General features: G+C 40.2%; 1 protein-coding gene across 1 annotated transcript in view; it reads right to left on the bottom strand.

Moving 5' to 3' along the window:
• Nucleotides 1–19,627, bottom strand: part of dph6 (diphthamine biosynthesis 6) — a 66,243-nt gene that overhangs the window by 8,027 nt on the left and 38,589 nt on the right. Inside the window, exon 13 of the mRNA XM_019872630.1 lies at nucleotides 1,159–1,407. Within this exon, the coding sequence (XP_019728189.1) occupies nucleotides 1,159–1,407 (249 nt within the window). The remainder of the gene's footprint in view (nucleotides 1–1,158; nucleotides 1,408–19,627) is intronic.

The following is a 19,627-nucleotide window of genomic DNA, read 5'->3' as shown; positions in this document are numbered from 1 at the left end:
GCTGCCAGGGAAGACACTGGCGCTCGGGTTAGAGACGCACGGGGTTATAAACCAGGGCGGCGGAACGGAGGGTGGTGGCAGGAAAAAAGGGCTGTGGGGAAGGGGTGGGGGGCGGTGAATAAGCTGCTCTGAGAGTTGAACCTAGATCCAAAATGGTCGGGGGGTGCAAAGGATTAGGGAGGCTCTGAGGAAGACATCTGCCTCTGTGCCAAGCTGCACATTATCAAAGACGCCGGCGCTTCCCACATCATCAAGTTTTCATGAGAAACGGCGGCGGGAAATATCAGTCGCAGGGAGCGCCACCCCCCCTCGGGACACAGAAAATTCTTTACCTATTTATTTAGGCCTCTTCACAAATATGACAAAAGTTTCTGGACACCGCATTGCTACACCACCACGTGAGAATGCGGGGGGGGGGAGTTGACCCTTCTAACTTTGAACGACACCGTGTAATTCAATCTGATGATAAAATACGATTTGTATTTGTTGAGCAAAAACATAATTACATAACTCAACAGTCTGTGCATCCCATTACATCTGTATGCGACTTGGCCACTAGGGGGCAATATATAATCGTCATACAGACAAATGAATAAGAGTTACAAAACTACTTAAGCGACTCTGCAAAATGCAGTTAAGAGTTTTTGGCAGAGGTCAAACAATATATGCCTGTGGGTATTCTTGTATTATATGTCTAGGCACCATTGTATTTAAAAATAGATAAATAAAATGACGGCCAATCCAACTTACAACTTTTCCTTAATAGCAGGCCTTACTTATTGCTGAATTAGTATTTTTTGAGTTAATAATTGTATAAATGTTTTTTTTTTGTTTTGTATAAGATTGTAATGTAGACATTTATTTTTCATTTTGTTCATTTTATTTGTATTTTATTCACAGAAATTCTCAAGGATTGTAAAGTAGCAAATGTTTTAAACTGGGTAGAATATTTGAATATTTTCTTTTTTTTCCTTCAAATTTCAGCATTTAACTGTGCAAACACCATCGATTAAAATAATTAACTTTTCTGTTCTTGCTTGCAAATCAGGACAAAAGTATTGGGAAAAGTCACCGTTAGACCAACAGGAAGAGACATTTCCTTACGTTAAACCTCACTTGCGTCGCCTGCTATCTATCTATTGACTAGTACCTACTGACCTGGTCATCATCCATCACTTCCAGCATGCGCTTCCACGCAGCCTGGATGACGGCGACGTCTTGGCGTCTGGTGGCATAACAATGGGCCTGGACAACATGGACCAGGGTCAAGCTGCTGATCGTGGCCTCCAGAACCTTCTGGGCGTGGCTAAAAGCCAAGCTGGCCTGTATGCGGGGGCCTGCCTTCACCAGTTGCATGGTGCAGGGGACCAGTGCGATTTGGCCCGCACAGAACACAGCATCGTCTACCTACGGAAGAGAACGAGAACAGGACAACTGTCATTATCTCAATTAATCACATATTTTCATAGATAAATACCACACCCCAAATGTGGATTTTTTTCAACTCAGGGTGTAACACTAGGTGGCCAGAACAACCGCTTTGTTTACTACGATACCGCTGTTGTGGCACACATGGCATCTGTAAAGCTGCCATCTATATGTACAGAATATATGTATTATTTTTGTTTCATTAATTTGAATTATGTATTTATTTAATTTTAAATATGTATTTGAATTTTACCAATGGCATTTATTGACATTGGATTATATTTTAGGTGTGTTATGCACTTTGTTTAATCCATTCTTCATTAATTAAAAAAAAACAATGTTGAATTATTTTAAACTATTTTGTATTTTTCTACTTTTTTATTGAATTAATCCATTAAATTTTAAGTTCACAAATATTTTTTAAATTAATGAAAATTGCATTGCATTCAGGTACTTATTTTAAAATGTACACGTTGTTTTAGTGTATTTTTCATTTATAAACGTAATGAAGCAGTTGTGTATCTCTTTCCTTACTTCATAAGAGTTTAACTAAGTATCTTAAACACTGCATTTTTAATGCCAAAGAGGAGGCAAAACCTAAAACTCCTTTAGACTTTCAAAAAAAAAAACAAAATCAGTAAGATGCTATATCAAATTAACATTCATTATAAATATCCCTTGATTAGCGGTGCATTAATCAAGCGAGGCCCACCTCCTGATTTTCGGCTTCTTAGCGCTAACAGTTTTCATTTCACACTTCACACAAAACCTGCCGATAGCTTCCCGGCAACACCAATGTTATTTATAGGCATAATTAAGCATGTGATAATAAGCAAATTCTCTGTTAAATACCTCTGCCTGGGGTCTCCCATTACAAAAGTTGGGCTTGGATCTATCTGTTTAATGCGTAGAGACGTGCGAGGATGAGGGATGGTATTAAAGAGGTTAGGTCTTTAGAGACCCAGCGTGGGGGGTCAGAGGTGAGGCTAGCGGACACGAGCGTGTGGTCAATGCAAATATCGGCTCGTCATAATTGCTGCGCTGTGCAGGGAGCCGGTGTGCCTAAGTTAAGCCTTGCCGGGGAGGATCGAGATAATACCTGGATCATTTTATACACAATAAGACAAGCTGCTTTACTTAGACACAAAAATGTTTTGAACATATAATTGAGCATGTTGAAAATAACCACAGTACAATAATGGTTTGGTCCCAACTTCAAAGGACCGAGCCTCTCCATCCACTATCTAAAGCGCTTCTCCTCATCGGGGTCGACACCCCTAAGAAGTGCATCATCCATTGTTACACGAAGATGTTCGGTGGCTACATGTTAGCATTACAAAGAGGACTGCAGTGATACACCAAAGTCAAGATTTGATATGTATCTCAATTCCTGACGCACATTGTGTGTAGCATCAAACTGTATTTCCTTGTCTTTTTTCAAAAGAGTATACAAAATTTCTGTCTAAACTTAGTATTTCAGAATGGGTTGTGTAGTGTTTTAGCAAGGTAAGATGTACTGTAAGTAAAGACCCCAAAAGTCAAAAAACTCAGGACTCAACAATAAAACAGAAAATAATGACATCATAAATATTCATAATTTATGGCTAGCTAGCTAGCTAAATAGATAGATAGATAGATAGATAGATAGATAGATAGATAGATAGATAGATAGATAGATAGATAGATATAGAGGCGCAAAATGCTCTGAAAATACAGCGCAAAACCGCTAAGTTCGAGCCTTGGATTCCAACACATTGCCATTGGCATTTGGAAGCCAATAAAGATGATCACAGGAAAAAGAAAGCTCGCTTGTCCCTTTCTGCTTGGGACGACTGTCCAGAATTTTCGACATGAGTTCACCCCATTTGGAATTCACAAAAGAATTCACAAAAGCTCAGTGAGCATTTTGTCAATTTGAATATCAAAAGGTGCTAACAGAGGGCTCCCTCGACTGCTAAAGACAGACTCCCATTGCTGCTAGCAAGCAGGTGTGTGATGATCAATTATTGACGACGACGCTCTGGTTACTCTTTGTGGGAGGTGGAATTGGGGGAGATTTGAGGAGGGGGCGACATGGGCGAATACTATTAACATAAAATTAACAGTTCAAAAGAATGACTTCACACACCGATCAAACTTGTTAATTGACTGTCAATGCGGTGTGCCGCCGCATACACACAACACGCGCGCGCACACACACGCGCACGCGCGCACACACACACACACACACACACACACACACACACACACACACACACACACACACACACACACACACACACACAGCTACATTATTCATCTCGGACCCTGACAGGGAAGACAGTCCAATTTGCATGGGCGTTCCCGACGTGATCAACAACCCCTGACGCCGCATGCATTTTTAATAGCAGACCCTCCTTAATATTCATGAGGGGGCAAACAATCGCACATGACATTAAACTTTCTATAACAAGGTAAGTAGTTTTCAAACGCTCGTCTTAGCCGTCTAAACGGCCCGCGGAGACAAGACAGGATGCGGCGCATTACCGCAGATGCGCTGCACCCGTGCGGCCATTTTGATGTCCTTTATTTGTCGTTGATCGATTTTGATGATTTAACATGATGTCATGCGGTGGTTGTGGGCTTTCAGTTTTTTTGTTTTGCCAAGCATATTTTGGTTTTCCCATGGCGTTTTTGTTTCTCACAAACTATCATGACATTGCAAGACTTCATTGCAGTCATCTCTTCCCAGCCAACGTCCATCTTTCCAAAACTAGTGTACAGAGTTTCTTTGCCGATGGGTGAAATGTCTAGTGAGGAACTTTGGAACGTGATGCTTCCGCTGTAGCAGTGATAAATGATGATCTTAAACTGCCATGACGTTAGTTGTGTCCGCATGGCACCGGCAGTTTGTACTTTATTGCTTTGCTGCTGTATATTTAGCCATATGCCAACATGTTCTGACCATGATATATTGCTAGAAAACTGCTACCCATGACATGAAGCCCTCACACTGGACCAAAAAAAAAAAAAAAGCCTGGTTGCTGTGGGTATGTCGTCGCTTCTTAAATACACTTTCCCCAAAGAGAGTGTATCATTACCACATTTCCATGTTGTTTATCCTTAAACAAATATGACTCATGTTAGCATCGGTTAGTGGGATTTTGATGGGAAAATCGAGTGGCATATTGCACTTTCAAAACAAAATGGTATGGTATTGTAAATGGATTGTATATGCATGAATAATAATAATAAAACATTTAGGGAATGATAAATCAATATACCTTTGGGGCAAAGACACACACGCACGCACGCACGCACGCACGCACGCACGCACGCACGCACGCACACACACACACACACACACACACACACACACACACACACACACAGAATGTATGTCCCAGATCTCTGCATTCCGGAAGCAAAGGGGCCAGTGGTTGAGGACCAGCGATGTTGATTTTTACGTTCGCTTATTCATTAGCATGTAGCTATCAGCTATTGGCAGATATGTGTGTGTCGTTTCCCTGTCTGATGACATGATTGGTTGATTTGATTTGACACTTGTGTGACCCGCAGAGTTCGCAACTGAGTCACACCTACCTGCTTTGTTTGAAATAAGCCTCATTTTTGCTTCTTGCTTATCTACGACTTGTTAAAAGGTTATCAAAGACTTTTTCTATGGATACTAACTTCATGTAAATGCACCCAGGGAAACTCTGTGGAGCACTAATGGTGTCTTCTTTCAGGCTGAAGTGTTTCTAATTGGGTTTACCTTTTCTTTTTTCTTTTCTTTTTTTTTTGTCAGACACTTTTCCACAGATGACCAGATAGCACCGGACTGTACTTGTTCTCAGAAGCCCTCTGGGGGCCACGCTGCATCCATCCGAGGAACATCTCCCGGTGTCATTAGCAGAGTTTGGAAGATAGCTGAACTGGGATAAAATTACCCACTATTGATGAACAGTCAGGATTTCCGGCTGGTTCCAAGGACAGGAGGAAAGAAAAGCATCTCGAACGCACCTTTCAGCTATGCTCATGGTCACGTTTGTCCCCGCAGAGGGCTCATGCATAATTTAAGCGGGAAAACGAGCATGCAAAATGTGTCAAATAGGTTTAATTAAATGGGTATAATGTTGCTTAATGTAAGGGCACATGCAAACTAACTACAGGGGTAGTGTTATGCATTAAGAGCTCTTGTTATTTAATTGCATGTTTATTACCGTGTAATTACCACTTTTTATATATATAAATTTTAATTATTCTGTAGACTTGTGCAGTAGTTCATTAATTCCCATCTCAAAACATTTAATAATACTGAAATGCCAACTCTGTACACTTATTCATATTTTCATCACAATGACTGACAAACTGCTATGAGAAAATTCGCCCAAATTAGCCCCAAATCAGAAGTACGTAACCAACACAGATGGACAATGTTAAATTGTTAAGCTTTTTTCAGCCCGACAGCAGCTAATCCGGACAGCACATGGTGTTAGAATTCAATGATCATTTTGGATAACAGCTTCAACTGGACTTTTTAAAAAATGTTTTCGCAACAACAATCCGGTAAATGGATGCTGGACTAAAGCGGGGAAAGCCATTTATATTTATTCTAAATGAAGGGGTCTTTGTTTGAATTTCCAACCACACAGAGGAACATTTGTCATTTTTGCCACGGTGTCATTTGTTTTGCAAATGTGGAGTTAGTTAAGGGTGAAGGGAGACAAAACGTTGATGCTTGACTCCTCTTCTTTAATTTGAAACGCTGGAGTCTTTGCTAGAACTTTGGATCCCTCTCGGGGACATTTTTAATACATGTGACAAAACTCCAAAAAGTTTTTATTGATGTCTAGTCTTTTCCACTCTTTAACGAATACTTCAAGTACGGCAAATACGGTATGTGGCAAAAATAAATAAATAAAAAATCTGAACAATGTCAAAAGCCTTCAACTCAAATTACATTTTGATAAGAAAATATGTCTCGTATAATTAGAATGATTTACTTACATTCCTGTAAGATACAAACAAAAAAAAGTTTTAGAAGTTGAACATTATGCTTTGATTCATTTCTTATTTGTCAAATTTGAGTAAAAAAATAAAATAAATTTCTCCCAACCGAAATGGCTGACACCCTGTGTCTTTCCGGCCATGGGTTTCTCTAAACTTTTTTGTGGGTCTACTCATGAAAGACAATCTTACCAAATATCACGCTGCTACATCAAACTACCTTCAGGCTGAGAATGTTCAAATCATTATCTGACGCGACTGACCAGGGAGGTCACACTTGCACTGTAAGCAACAAAGAAATACATTTTCATCAGGTTAAACACACCTGCAAAATGCTTTCAAAATGTCCATTTGTTTCGAGGATCATTTAAAAAAAAAAAAAAGGCTTGGATGATGTCACCAAATGGCACAGGGCGTACGGAACAGGGAATAGGCAAGTTTTCCAGCAAATAAGAGAGGACTACACCCCCGCCAAATTAGCGAGGGTTCCCTATATTTGCATTGTTTATCTGAGCTATGGTCATGCACAGAATTTGCTGTGCGGTCATGTCAACCAAAATCTGCGTGACTTTAACTGCCACATAAATATCTCTGTGAAGCGCTCAAACCCTTTTCACGTTTTAGCGGGCGAATTTATCAGGAAACAAGTCAAACGTAGCCTTCCACTCTTTAACGAATACTTCAAGTACGGCAAATACGGTATGTGGCAAAAATAAATAAATAAAAAATCTGAACAATGTCAAAAGCCTTCAACTCAAATTACATTTTGATAAGAAAATATGCCTTGTATAATTAGAATGATTTACTTACATTCCTGTAAGATACAAACAAAAAAAAGTTTTAGAAGTTGAACATTATGCTTTGATTCATTTCTTATTTGTCAAATTTGAGTAAAAAAATAAAATAAATTTCTCCCAACCGAAATGGCTGACACCCTGTGTCTTTCCGGCCATGGGTTTCTCTAAACTTTTTTGTGGGTCTACTCATGAAAGACAATCTTACCAAATATCACGCTGCTACATCAAACTACCTTCAGGCTGAGAATGTTCAAATCATTATCTGACGCGACTGACCAGGGAGGTCACACTTGCACTGTAAGCAACAAAGAAATACATTTTCATCAGGTTAAACACACCTGCAAAATGCTTTCAAAATGTCCATTTGTTTCGAGGATCATTTAAAAAAAAAAAAAAGGCTTGGATGATGTCACCAAATGGCACAGGGCGTACGGAACAGGGAATAGGCAAGTTTTCCAGCAAATAAGAGAGGACTACACCCCCGCCAAATTAGCGAGGGTTCCCTATATTTGCATTGTTTATCTGAGCTATGGTCATGCACAGAATTTGCTGTGCGGTCATGTCAACCAAAATCTGCGTGACTTTAACTGCCACATAAATATCTCTGTGAAGCGCTCAAACCCTTTTCACGTTTTAGCGGGCGAATTTATCAGGAAACAAGTCAAACGTAGCCAAACGTGAGCTACATTTTCACCTCCCTCTCCACTCAAAAACATTTGGTTAATACCAGACAGGGACAAAAGGCCTTCCTGCACAACCCCGCCCCTCCTCCCCAAGATGCCCTCACGTCTGCCCTTGACGTGACCACTCGACATACACAGACACACACTCACGCATACAGACACACAGTGAGAGTTACACACTGTCATGTCAGCTCTGGTCAACTTTATGCTGGTCGGAGAGGGCTGCCGCTCAGTCTCCAACCAAGGTCGGGGTGCGGGGGGGGGAGCCTGACAGCGGGACGCTCAGGGGAGGCGCATCGCCAACGCCGCCGGGCATGAATAAACAAACACGTCCTCTTGCCATCACTCAAATTTGAGCTTGTTTTTTTTTTTTTCCTGCTGAGATTTTCAAATGTTTATCTCTGTGTTGTGTACAAATGCATCATATCGCTTCTATCCGGAGTAGGACCAAATGGCGATTAGTTTGCATGATAGCTTGATACAATACATGCCAACCAGAAAACAGATATGATGACATAATGATCATTTTGTCTTTTCAATATATAATAGGCGAAAAGTCAAATTTATGAAGCTCCCTTCACATTGACATTTTGCATACAAAAGGTGCATTTTTTTTTCCTCTCGATATAGTGTGAAGAGAGAACATGATTCAAGTCCTCATAGTATGACCAGTTTGAGGGGGCCTATATTCTGAAATTGTAATCTCGCGATTACAACACGGATGATGTCCTTCATTGCGATGTATACTGACGTTTGAATGTAAACAAACAACTGCCGTTCTCTCACAGCCATTCGTTCATCATGGCTCTCGTGAATATCCGTATGTCCTCCCATATGCATTTATTACATTCATTTATTTATTATTTTGATGCTGTCTAGGTACATAAATTCAGTACTTAAAAAGTGCTGCCCCCATGTTTACATAGTACTGATTCATGAAACATTAACTAATGTTGTGATGGTTTCTTCAGAATTATCGATTATCGTCGTATCATGATGTGAACGATACCGTTCGAAAAATGATGCAATATTCCATCATGAGTTACTCTGTGATTCCCACACTTACTTGCTGTAAATAAAGCAACTGGGGTCGGACTGATGGAAGGGCGAGCTTTTTCATGGCGTTAGGCAAATGGCCCTGGCTGCCTTCAACTGTCGCCACCTCCGATCTTTTGACAAATTGGTTGTGAGGCTTTTTAGGACTGATGCACATATCGCAAAAATCATTTCTGCCAAGCCTCCCTTGCTTGCTCTGTGTGTGTGTGTGTGTGTGTGTGTGTGCGCGTGTGTCTGTGTGTGTGTGTGTGTGTGTGTGTGTGTGCGTGCGTGCGAGTGTGACCTGCCCGTGGGGACATGACAAGCACTGCCACGCATCGCTCTATCAAGCCCGATCTTTCCAGGACAATGCAAATGATGACAAATTCCATCATCCTACATTATGCGCTTTGCCGCTAATCTCCCTAATTCGAGAGAATCGCGGAGGGTCTCGCCATTTGGGCTTGAGGGGCATGTTTGTCTGATTGAATGATGATGAAACGGCAGCCCTCAACCCTCCCTTTCCCCCGATGTCTCCCATCTCTTCCCCTCTTCTCTCGTCTTATGATGCTGTTTTCTTGGGGGGTGTTTGTGTGTGTGGAGTAAGGATAGTTTATAACGCACAGAATGTGAAATGCCCTCTGTAAGCATACACCGTATAAAGACAGCATGATATAGTTGAGCATTGTTGATTAAAAAGACGAGCTTTGGACAAAACAAAGAGTGATATCAACAAGACAAGTGCTGAGAACACACAGGAGTGGGTGTAGTACTAGCTAGTCTCGACAGATGGCAGTATAGCTGCATGGAAAGGACAAGGCCCAAAACAGTCCAAAAAGCGACTGTCAACATTTTTTCTTTTGTTGCTTAAAGTCAAAATGTTCATTTTAATAAAGTACAAAAATTCCGGTAGTAAAGTGCAGTAATATTGAGAAAGCTGTAAATTGTTGTTTGTGGGTCGTACTGTGGAAAACCACGAGAATACCTGTTACCTGTTTTCATTGTTCATAACATAACTACATAGGAATCTGTTGTATTGATGATGCAGGAGTGTCAATAAAAATATAATTATAAAGAAAATACTCGCTAAGAATAATGTCTGTTTTTTGATTACATTTCCTGGCTATTTATGTTGGTATTTTAAATATTGTCATAGTAAAACTGAACACATGGAAAAAAAAAAGTCAACATACTCCTAAAAACTGCAGTAATAAAAACATTTCCTCGAGGAATTATTTTGTAACATAAAAAAATTAAGATATTTAAGTGGTGACTTTAAATGTACAAAAACCCAAACATAAGAAACAAATAAAATACAGGATAAAATGTTTTAATAAACCAAAAGGAGATATTACTTGCAAAATTGATTTTTTTTAAAACAATTTGACAAGATCTGTAATGTCCAAAAATATTGTTATGACTTTAAATGTATGAATGGCAAAACAATCAACAAAACAAAAAATGTGGGGGAGGGGAGAATTTTATATATATATAAATGAAATACTCAATACGAATAAAAGAAAATATTTAATGAATATGGCCATATTTTTTATCCTTTGAACTAAATTTCACTGCCCATAATACATAATATTTATGTTATGATTTCAAATATGTGAATGGGGATTCAAATTATCAGAGCAAAAAAAAAAAAAACAAAAAAAAAACACTCAAAATGGACTACAAAATATCAAGAACGAGGCACTGACCCTCTCCGAAACTTTAGCATTCCAAATGGAAATGAATGGAAACAATTTATCCCTTACCATCTCAACTTCATAAACTATGGGGCCCTGACACTCCATAATGATAAATCAACAACATCAATAGAAAATTGTGAATTAAAAGGCAACATACTGAAACATAAAAACACAAGCTGTGCTGTGTGTTATTCATCCATTTGGGGTTTTTTTTTCGCTCTGCAATGGGTGACCCGATGACAGCGACATTTGAAAAATGAATGACCCCGCGCTTAAAAGTTCCCACTCCAGTGAACTGCCTCCCCATTCAATTTATGATCAAGTAAGCACCCCCCCCAAAAAAAAAAAAACTTGACTAAAATGTAAAGTAAACGCTAATCTCTTCTGAGTCGTCTGTGGTGCTGCTAAAAAAATGGAAATGCTGGCATATTGTTGCATGTGGATGTAATAATCATTTCTAACCAGAGGCAGCAACTGTCACTTCTAATGTGCGCAACTTAAGGAATCGCAGAACTGGGGCATAATAATCACATACATCATCTGCTGCTGGAGCAAATTCCTAAAATACAAAAAAAAAAAAAAGCCTGAGCAGCATCAGCGCTACACTTGCTAGTCCTCTTTCATTAATCTTGTGCTCTCCAAATAAACTACTAATACAACCCGCAGACCATGAATAAGAAAATACTCTATTTAATCTTTCTTCTTGAGGGAGGGTGGGAGTTGATTCTAGACACCCTAATATTACATGCTGGGCCCTTGTATTAAGGAGCATTGGAAACATCACTTTTGTTTCTTTAAATATATTTAATTTTTAAAATATCTTAAAGTAAATGTGTTTGTTTTTTTTGACCTCTAAATATTTCACCAGCAGCATCTGTAACATGCTTGAATAATGAATGTGTTTTTTGTAACTTACTTTATATTTTTCCTTGACATTTATTTTATTTTCTTGACAATTTTATATTGAAATTAAGGATGTTGACCCACTTGAAATATTTTACAAGCATGTTGAATATTTTTTCAGAAAAAAATAGGTGCATTTACACCCTAAATATTAAATATAGGACTTCTGTATTACTTGATCGGTATGTATTTAACAAGGAGCATCTTCAACATCCTTCTTGCGGTGGGTGTGAGTGTGTGTGTGTGTGTGTGTGTGTGTGTGTGTGTGTGTGTGTGTGTGTGTGAGTGTGTTTGCGCGCGCGCGTGTGTATTTGGGCCCTGTCAACTCTCGTCACTGCGAGGGGAAGAAACACACACAGGCAGCTCTGAATATAGAAGCTAGTTACCATAGTAATGGTACGGTCATATATCGCTCTCATTTCACATGGTCGTCGGCTATGTTTTTAACCATGCATTTCTTGTTCACTTATTGGAATGTACAATAAAAAAGAAACATGTCGACCTTCACTGGGGGAGCCAATACTGATCATCCAGACATGAGAGCAACTAAGAATAATTGACGTGTTTTGACTGAGTGTTTGCCGTTGTTGATAGCGGGAGTGTCACGGTGGATAGCGGCGGTGGCGTAAACACACACTGGCGTGTCTGTGAACCTCTTTCCACTGCTGCATGCACACACAAACATGAAGCATGTCCTTAAAAAAAAAAAAAAAAAAATTCTAATTGCACTCATACTACTGCACAAACATTGACCCTCACTGGGCTCAACATTATTGATTGAAAGAAAAAAAAAAAAGAGGATCTATGGTAAATATAAATTGAGAACATTTATTGTGCACTTAAATGTCAAAATCAAAACTCAGGACTCCAATGTGAAAGCAAACAAATATAATTATTGGTATTCTAAATATTTTACACGAATTTAATATTTTTAACCTTATAGGTCACTCCTAGCTGTAGCATACCGTAATTCATTTCTGTTTCTGGTTCTGTTTAGCGAGTAGATTTTCACTCCGGAGCCCAGACACTTATTAATTTGTCTGCTATTTTGTTTTTCAAAGTTGCATGTTCTCCGCTTGAACGTGGTTCCAGCCAGACGTCTGTGAAAAGTGGACTCGCTCACCCAAGCACTTAATTTCAGTGTTAAATGCGCTGACCGTGACAGTCTTAGGTTAGCTTAGCAATTAGTTTGGCTTCGCTGCCTTTCCTCGTCTTCCCTTCGTGAGAACAATGCTTGTCAGATGTTCAGCTTATTTGCCGCCGTGGAGGTGATGATTACCGACTCAGGAGCGAGTCCGCAACGTGTTAACCCACACTTTTCCCGATCACTAGTGGCACTGCCTTTACCCTCCATATTTTCTCTATCTATCTATCTATCTATCTATCTATCCAGCTAGCTAGCTAGCTGGATAGATAGATAGATAGCGAGCTAGATAGATAGATAGCGAGCTAGATAGATAGATAGCGAGCTAGATAGATAGATAGCGAGCTAGCTAGCTAGCTCGCTATCTATCTATCTATCTATCTATCTAGCTCGCTATCTACCTATCTATACATACACTTATGTGCAAATACGTACTGTAAATATACACACTATATTATCTATCTATCTATCTATCTATCTATCCAGCTAGCTAGCTAGCTCGCTATCTATCTATCTATACATACACTTACATACTGTATATGCAAATACGTACTGTAAATATACACACTATAAACACACTATCTAAAGACCGCACCCTGTTGATTGGACAACTGAAAATTCCTGCGGCAGTTATAAATTTTATGCTACTAACCTGACAATGTCACATTGACAGTAAGTATTTAATTACGGTTGATGCAGCACTTGTATTCGATCTCATCAATAGTGCATACGGAACTCATGTTGTGGCCATTTACAAGCCAAGCATGTCCACTAGCTACTGTACAAACGCATAATCCTATTAATAATTAAATACAGGACGATATGTGGGTCTGCTGCGTTTCTTGCATCCGAGGCAGTCAAGCACCAATAACAATACACGGAAGAGCCCCTCAGAGGCAATCATGCTCAGGCCCATTAATGAGTGGGAGTGTGGCAGTGGACAGTAAGCCACCGCGTTGACAGAAGATGCACTGTGACACATCCACTCCCTCCCTATGTCCTCACTACATGCTAATACCAGCCCGTGTCCACCACGTGATGCTGGCTGCAAAAGATTGGCGGGTATGTGGTGGGTCGACACGAGTCCCCCCATTGAAATACTGTGTGTGAGACAATGACCCCCTCAAACTCGGTCCATTCGTTCCAGAGTTGACTGGTGCTACCAAACCACATCAATGTTGATAGGTACCTCTCAATGCTGGGAAGCCTCAAACGCGCGGCGGTTTCCAGCCCGGGGACTAAATTCCACAAGCATGCTTGTTGGATGTGTTCTAAATGCAAGCAGACCTCCACCAAGGCTGAAGTCTGTCTCTGTCATGTGCGAAGTCAATGAGGTGACGATGCCATTTTGTGATTGTCGCAACAGGGAAGTACAATGTGGCATCTCGATGACCTGATGCCATTTGACAGACTGGGAACATCTCAGGGAGATCTTGACTGCTAAATTGAAGGTGCTGGGGAATGTCAATTCTGGATCGGGTCCATGACTTTGAAACGGGTAACAGAAAATATTGCGCCATAAAGCATCCGATTCTTTTAATAAGATGTATACATGAGCCACATGCTGCTTCACCTGTATAAGACAAAGACATGAAAAGCCTGTTAGACTTCAGAATTTATGAGAATAACCCTGGGGAATGATCCAGAAGCTGTTTCAGTATTTCTAAAGACAAAAATACATGCAACATCAAAACACCACCATGATGACAAACATCCAATTATTTACTGGCAGTTCCAACTCAGCTTGCAAGAACTCTTAAGTCTGAAGACAACGACATGTTTATCATGCTTGTTTAAAGTGCTCTACAAATACAGTTGAGTTGAGAGAAGCTCCTCCTTCGCTTTCTCTGATTCATGTTTAGTGTGGTACACACCACATCACTAAACTGCACAGTGGCGACTTGCCAGCCTTTAAATATGCCGACTGACTTTTTACAAGTTTGAAGATATCTGTGATGCTAATTAGAGGACCCACCCTGGTTTAACATATGCCGATGGTCACATTTTTTTCCAACTTTTCTGGAGATATGATCATTTTTGTCCATGTCTGTTTCCTGAGTTTGTTGTTTAAAATAATTCTTTTGAAACACATATCAAAAGCAACGTCTGTTTGTCATTGGTTAATTTTGCCAGCGTCAGGTTAGTTCTGTGACCACTTGGGGTTTTTCTTTCATTAACAGAGGGGTTCTAACAATTTTGTCCACATGTGTAGAAAGCATCGAGCCGTCTGTCACATGACACGGAGGTTTGGTGAGGTCTCACTGTTTTTGATGAGTGGCTTTGGTGCGTGTCCACTTCAAGGGAAGTCACTTGACCTCAGAGTTTGTGTATCGGATGTATAGGTGGGAGGAGGTGGGTGGGGGCAGGTGGGAACTCAAATCAGTCGTCATCCTGACCGTCACTCAACAAGTATTCGGACAAAAGGTCCATGCCATCACACGTCATTCTGGTATTCCGAAAAGGAAACAAGTGCGAGTTAACATGAGTGACGACAAGTTTCAGAGCAGTCCGGAGCTCATTTTTCATCGAGTCATTAACTTTTGCGGCTCTACCCGTTTTCACACAGCACCGAAATAAATCCGTAAATTGCGACGAGCGGGAGAGGTGAGATAAACGCCAAGTTTTACAAGACGACGGCCAAAAATGGGGTAAGAGGCGTCAAGGTGCTGACAGGCATCGTTTCCTCAGTGAGATCCATCAGATTTCAACCGGATTAATTTTTTTTTGTTGTATTCAAAATAAAGGTATATTTCCTAATTAATCCGTTAGCACGGCAGGAAGAACTCGTACTATACGTAGATAATCACTCTGGTGCTAACTGAGGCGGATGGAGTCTGTCTGTGTGGACTGAGACGTGGTCCTTGCTGGCTTCAAAGCAAGCACAAACGGCTTCCGTGATGCTGGTTGTCTTTCGAGTTGTTCTCATTTCAAAACAAGTTTTCCCCAAGGGAACCCACCACAGAATCTGAAGTGACACAGTAAGCAGTGTTTTAATGAACAATTTGGCATTCTTAATGGCACTTGGTATGAAATGAGAGCAGCCTTTGCCATTTGAGAATTGCATTGTACTACCATTGCAATGTTGATTTGATTGAATAAATTGTTCAGCTCTACTTAAGAAGTAGACACATATTTCTATAACGCTAAGTGGGTGGAATTGTTTAAAAGCTTCGGCTATGAAATCTTCGTTGCCTCGCTTTTTGGTCTGAGTGGCGGTTTGACGTCACCATCTTTGGGTCATCGGTTAATTGATGGATGCACTAAAGCGGTAAAGCATCTTAATTGGATTATGCAAATAGTGTCAGGCGCAATTGGCGGGCGCCTTTGCAATTGGATCTCTGATAAGACAGAGAAAACAATTAATGGCAAGATGGTCTGATGCAAACATGCTGAGAAATAATGAATGTGAATCAGGTAAGTGAAGGGCTGAAAGGCAAAGCGCACACTTGTGCCCCCGTCGTCCTGATTTGACAACCTAAAGGTTAACTAATTCTTTAAATCAAAATTCAAGAGAAATATGTCAGGACTCGATATTCCGCGTGACAAGGCGGGCTGCTGGATGACAACTTTGAAGGTCTCGCGTCCATCATGTGCCAAGCTAATCAACATGTTTGCGATTGTGAGCCACAACAACGAATGAGGATAATTCCTGTGTACAATAACACAGAGGAAAATGGCTGTCGAGCACGGGTGGGCAAAGTATGGCCCGGGAGCCAGTTATCAGCCGCTTTTTTTCTTTTTATTCTTCTCATTCAATTGATTGATTTATTTTAAGTAGTAGTTTTAAAAAATAGAAGATATAATACTTTCGATTAATATTTAGCAATTTCCACACACACACACACACACACACACACACACACACACACACACACACACACACACACACACACACACGTTTTTTTCTTCTTCGAGTCTCGATAATGGAAAAACCAGCAACCAGGTAACAGATTTTGAGAAGCAACGTACAATATACAGTACTATCTTGTATTTATATTGAACTACAAAAACATAGCACGATTGTCAAGGGATAAGCAGATTGCCACAAAGAAGAACAATTATTGGTCAAAGGAGAGAGGGAGACTATTTTGAGAGACTGTTGGCAGTGATTGATCGCTCCATTCACTGACTGCACTTATGCATTTCAGCGACAGAGACTCTCCACGCTTCGCTTTGAAGTCCATTGTTTAGCTTGCCACAAATAAAGGTGTGCTTGTTAATTTTTTTAAAGGATTCAAATGACTATGTGGTCTGTCTAAAATTTGAAGCCCTTGGAAGGCTGTGAATATTTGTTGTGTCAGTGAATTTACAATTTTGCACTGATCCAAAATTAAACTGTTCGCGTTGGCGGGGGTTTTGTAGCAATTCTCATTTTAATTATTTCAAGCAAGACAATTTTATGACAAATGTTGACGAGGCTTTTTGGAAAAAGCAGCCAAGAATAAAGACTGCCGGGAATGCACAACAGGAGCGACGGGGGTTGGAATGCAATAAAGAACCCCAAACCACACGGAAGAAACATGGTCGTGGATGTTCCTTGGTATCTCGTTTCAACCACGGGATTTACAAGAGTACGCTTTTAAAACGATACTGATGTATTATAGCTTCTCTTATTGAAAGAATGTTATGGGGCAAACAGATGATGAGTTTGCATGGACCCCCGACACACCTGTTGAAATCTTTACAAGCAATAATAAGAGGCTGGGCTGCGAGATGCGGGCGAATATGATGAGTGAGAAATTGCTTCATGGGGTTTTAAGCAGGGAAGCCTGTGAAAATTCCAACACAACACCAATTGCTTAGCTTGAGGACGGTTGTATAGCCTTACCCATTAATGAGGTCCCAACAGCACAGCATTATATTACCGATAATAAAAGTTAATTGCTTCGCTTGGAGAATGAAAGGTGCACCTGTTGATTGTTGACGTATTACAATAACTGAATGAGTTGAACTGAGATCTTGAAAAATATTTTTTAAATCAAGTATCAAATCCCAATGGCAATATTTGGGGGAATCACAATTACACTATTTTCCAGGCACACATTTGTTACAGTAATCATGTTAACATACTCAGGAGATATTTCATTTAATTCCGCTTTTAATTTGTTTAATGGATTATACTAATTATAATCCCTCAAGTGGAAATCTTAATCGCCGTAACATATTTGTTCCATAATTGTATAAACCTCCTTAAAAAGGCTGAGATAGCTTTTTTGATTGCTGATTCTCTTACAACTTCTAGTTTTTTGGTACCACAGCCTTTCTGTGGTTTGCTGGGGCCACGTCGGCTGCCTAAGAGGAGCGTCACCGAGATGGAGGTGGTGATGACAGGTTCCCAGTGAGGGGCTAATTGTATCAATATGTAACAAAATGATCCCCCTTTTCACTGAAGCGTCCCTTCATACATGCTTTTGATCAAATTAGGTAATTGCGGCGAAGAGGAGCTGCTGAACAAGCATTGTTTTCTCAGATGGCTTGGAATGGGAATAATCATTAGCAGTGGGGTGAAGGTAAACGAGTCCAGTTTTCCAGGGACGAGGGCCCATTCCCATAGCGGACTTAATGAGTTTAGACCAGTGATTCCCAAACACTGTGCCGTGACTGTCAGAGATTATCGGGTCTACCACAAGAAATTGTCCAATTTCAATTCATTGTTCAGAAAGATATTTATTTCAAAACAGTAGTTAAAAGTAATGTATCTTAGTTCATCTATATTGTTATGTATCTAGTGACAGGCTGAACAATTAAATGTACTTTCAGTCAATGGCAGAGCTCTTGAACTGAAAAAATTCGTATGAGTATGTAAATTTTGTGTTCAACTAAACAGGCCCATATTTCGACTACGAAGTTAGCGTCTTGCACTTGCCGCTGATGTTGACTGGATAGCAGCCGACCCTTTATTTATTTATTTATTTATTTTTAATTTTACAAACTAAGAATTTAGATTTTGCTCTTAACTGGTGTGATGTATTTGAGACTATATATTTGCTTGACAAGAGTAAGAAGTATGAGTGAAGCTCCGGACAGCTAAATTAGCTTCTTGCGTTAGCCACTGACTGCCAAGTGGCCACCTTTTTTGTGAGCACTTTTTTGAATTTCTAATATGTTTAAAGAGTTTGACAAAAAGGAACCCTCAGTAAAAATGTAGACTCTTAAAAGAGCTTATTTTGCTAGCCTCTGAACGGCTCGCTGTTGACTGGCTACCGCTAGCTGGTAACTTTGAAGGATTGTGATTTGAATGCTCCACGACCATTTGAGTCCATCAGTTTTTCACAAGAGGATGAGTGAGGATGTAGTCAGCTACATTCCAGGAATGTATTTGGGAAAACACGGGAAGGCATCACGGCATGTACATGTCCAGATTCACTCGGATGCTGAATATGTGTCTTGACAATTTCAAACCATAACACACAGAACCAAATACAACATTAAAAAACAGTGTCGTGTAAGCAGGCCCTCGAGTAAATCTGACATCGCGAGAACTCTCTAGGCTGCAGATCTTAGGAATCCGAAGTGCGCTCGAGTCCGCGAGCTGTGTTGAGTCACAGGCATACGTGCTGTCAAAGCATCTAAGCAAATAGCTAATCCACACGTGTTGTAACTCATACACAGATTTGGCAGCGGCATCAAGGACAGCATGCAGGACATGGACACTATCCTTGTTGACAGTACCTTGACAAGTCTAATCCCGGATAATACACACTGGGTAGACAAACAAACAAACAAACAAACAAACAAAAAAAACGCAGGGACGAGCGCTTAACAACCGCACCGCAATTCCCACAGCTCCGACGTTGGGATATGACATTCTTTCTGGGATCCAAGTGACAAAAATGGAGACACACTTCCGACAGTGAAGGACAAAATACAGAATCATACAAAACCACAATCATATGCTACAGCACACATAAACGGCAATGGAGGCAAAGACATAAAAAGCATCATGGGAAC

Source organism: Hippocampus comes, unplaced genomic scaffold (genome assembly GCF_001891065.2).
Source record: "Hippocampus comes isolate QL1 unplaced genomic scaffold, H_comes_QL1_v1.1 scaffold92, whole genome shotgun sequence".
Classification (NCBI taxonomy): domain Eukaryota; kingdom Metazoa; phylum Chordata; class Actinopteri; order Syngnathiformes; family Syngnathidae; genus Hippocampus; species Hippocampus comes.
The sequence above is the reverse complement of the archived record's forward strand: the minus strand, read 5'-3'. Positions and strand labels throughout refer to the sequence as shown.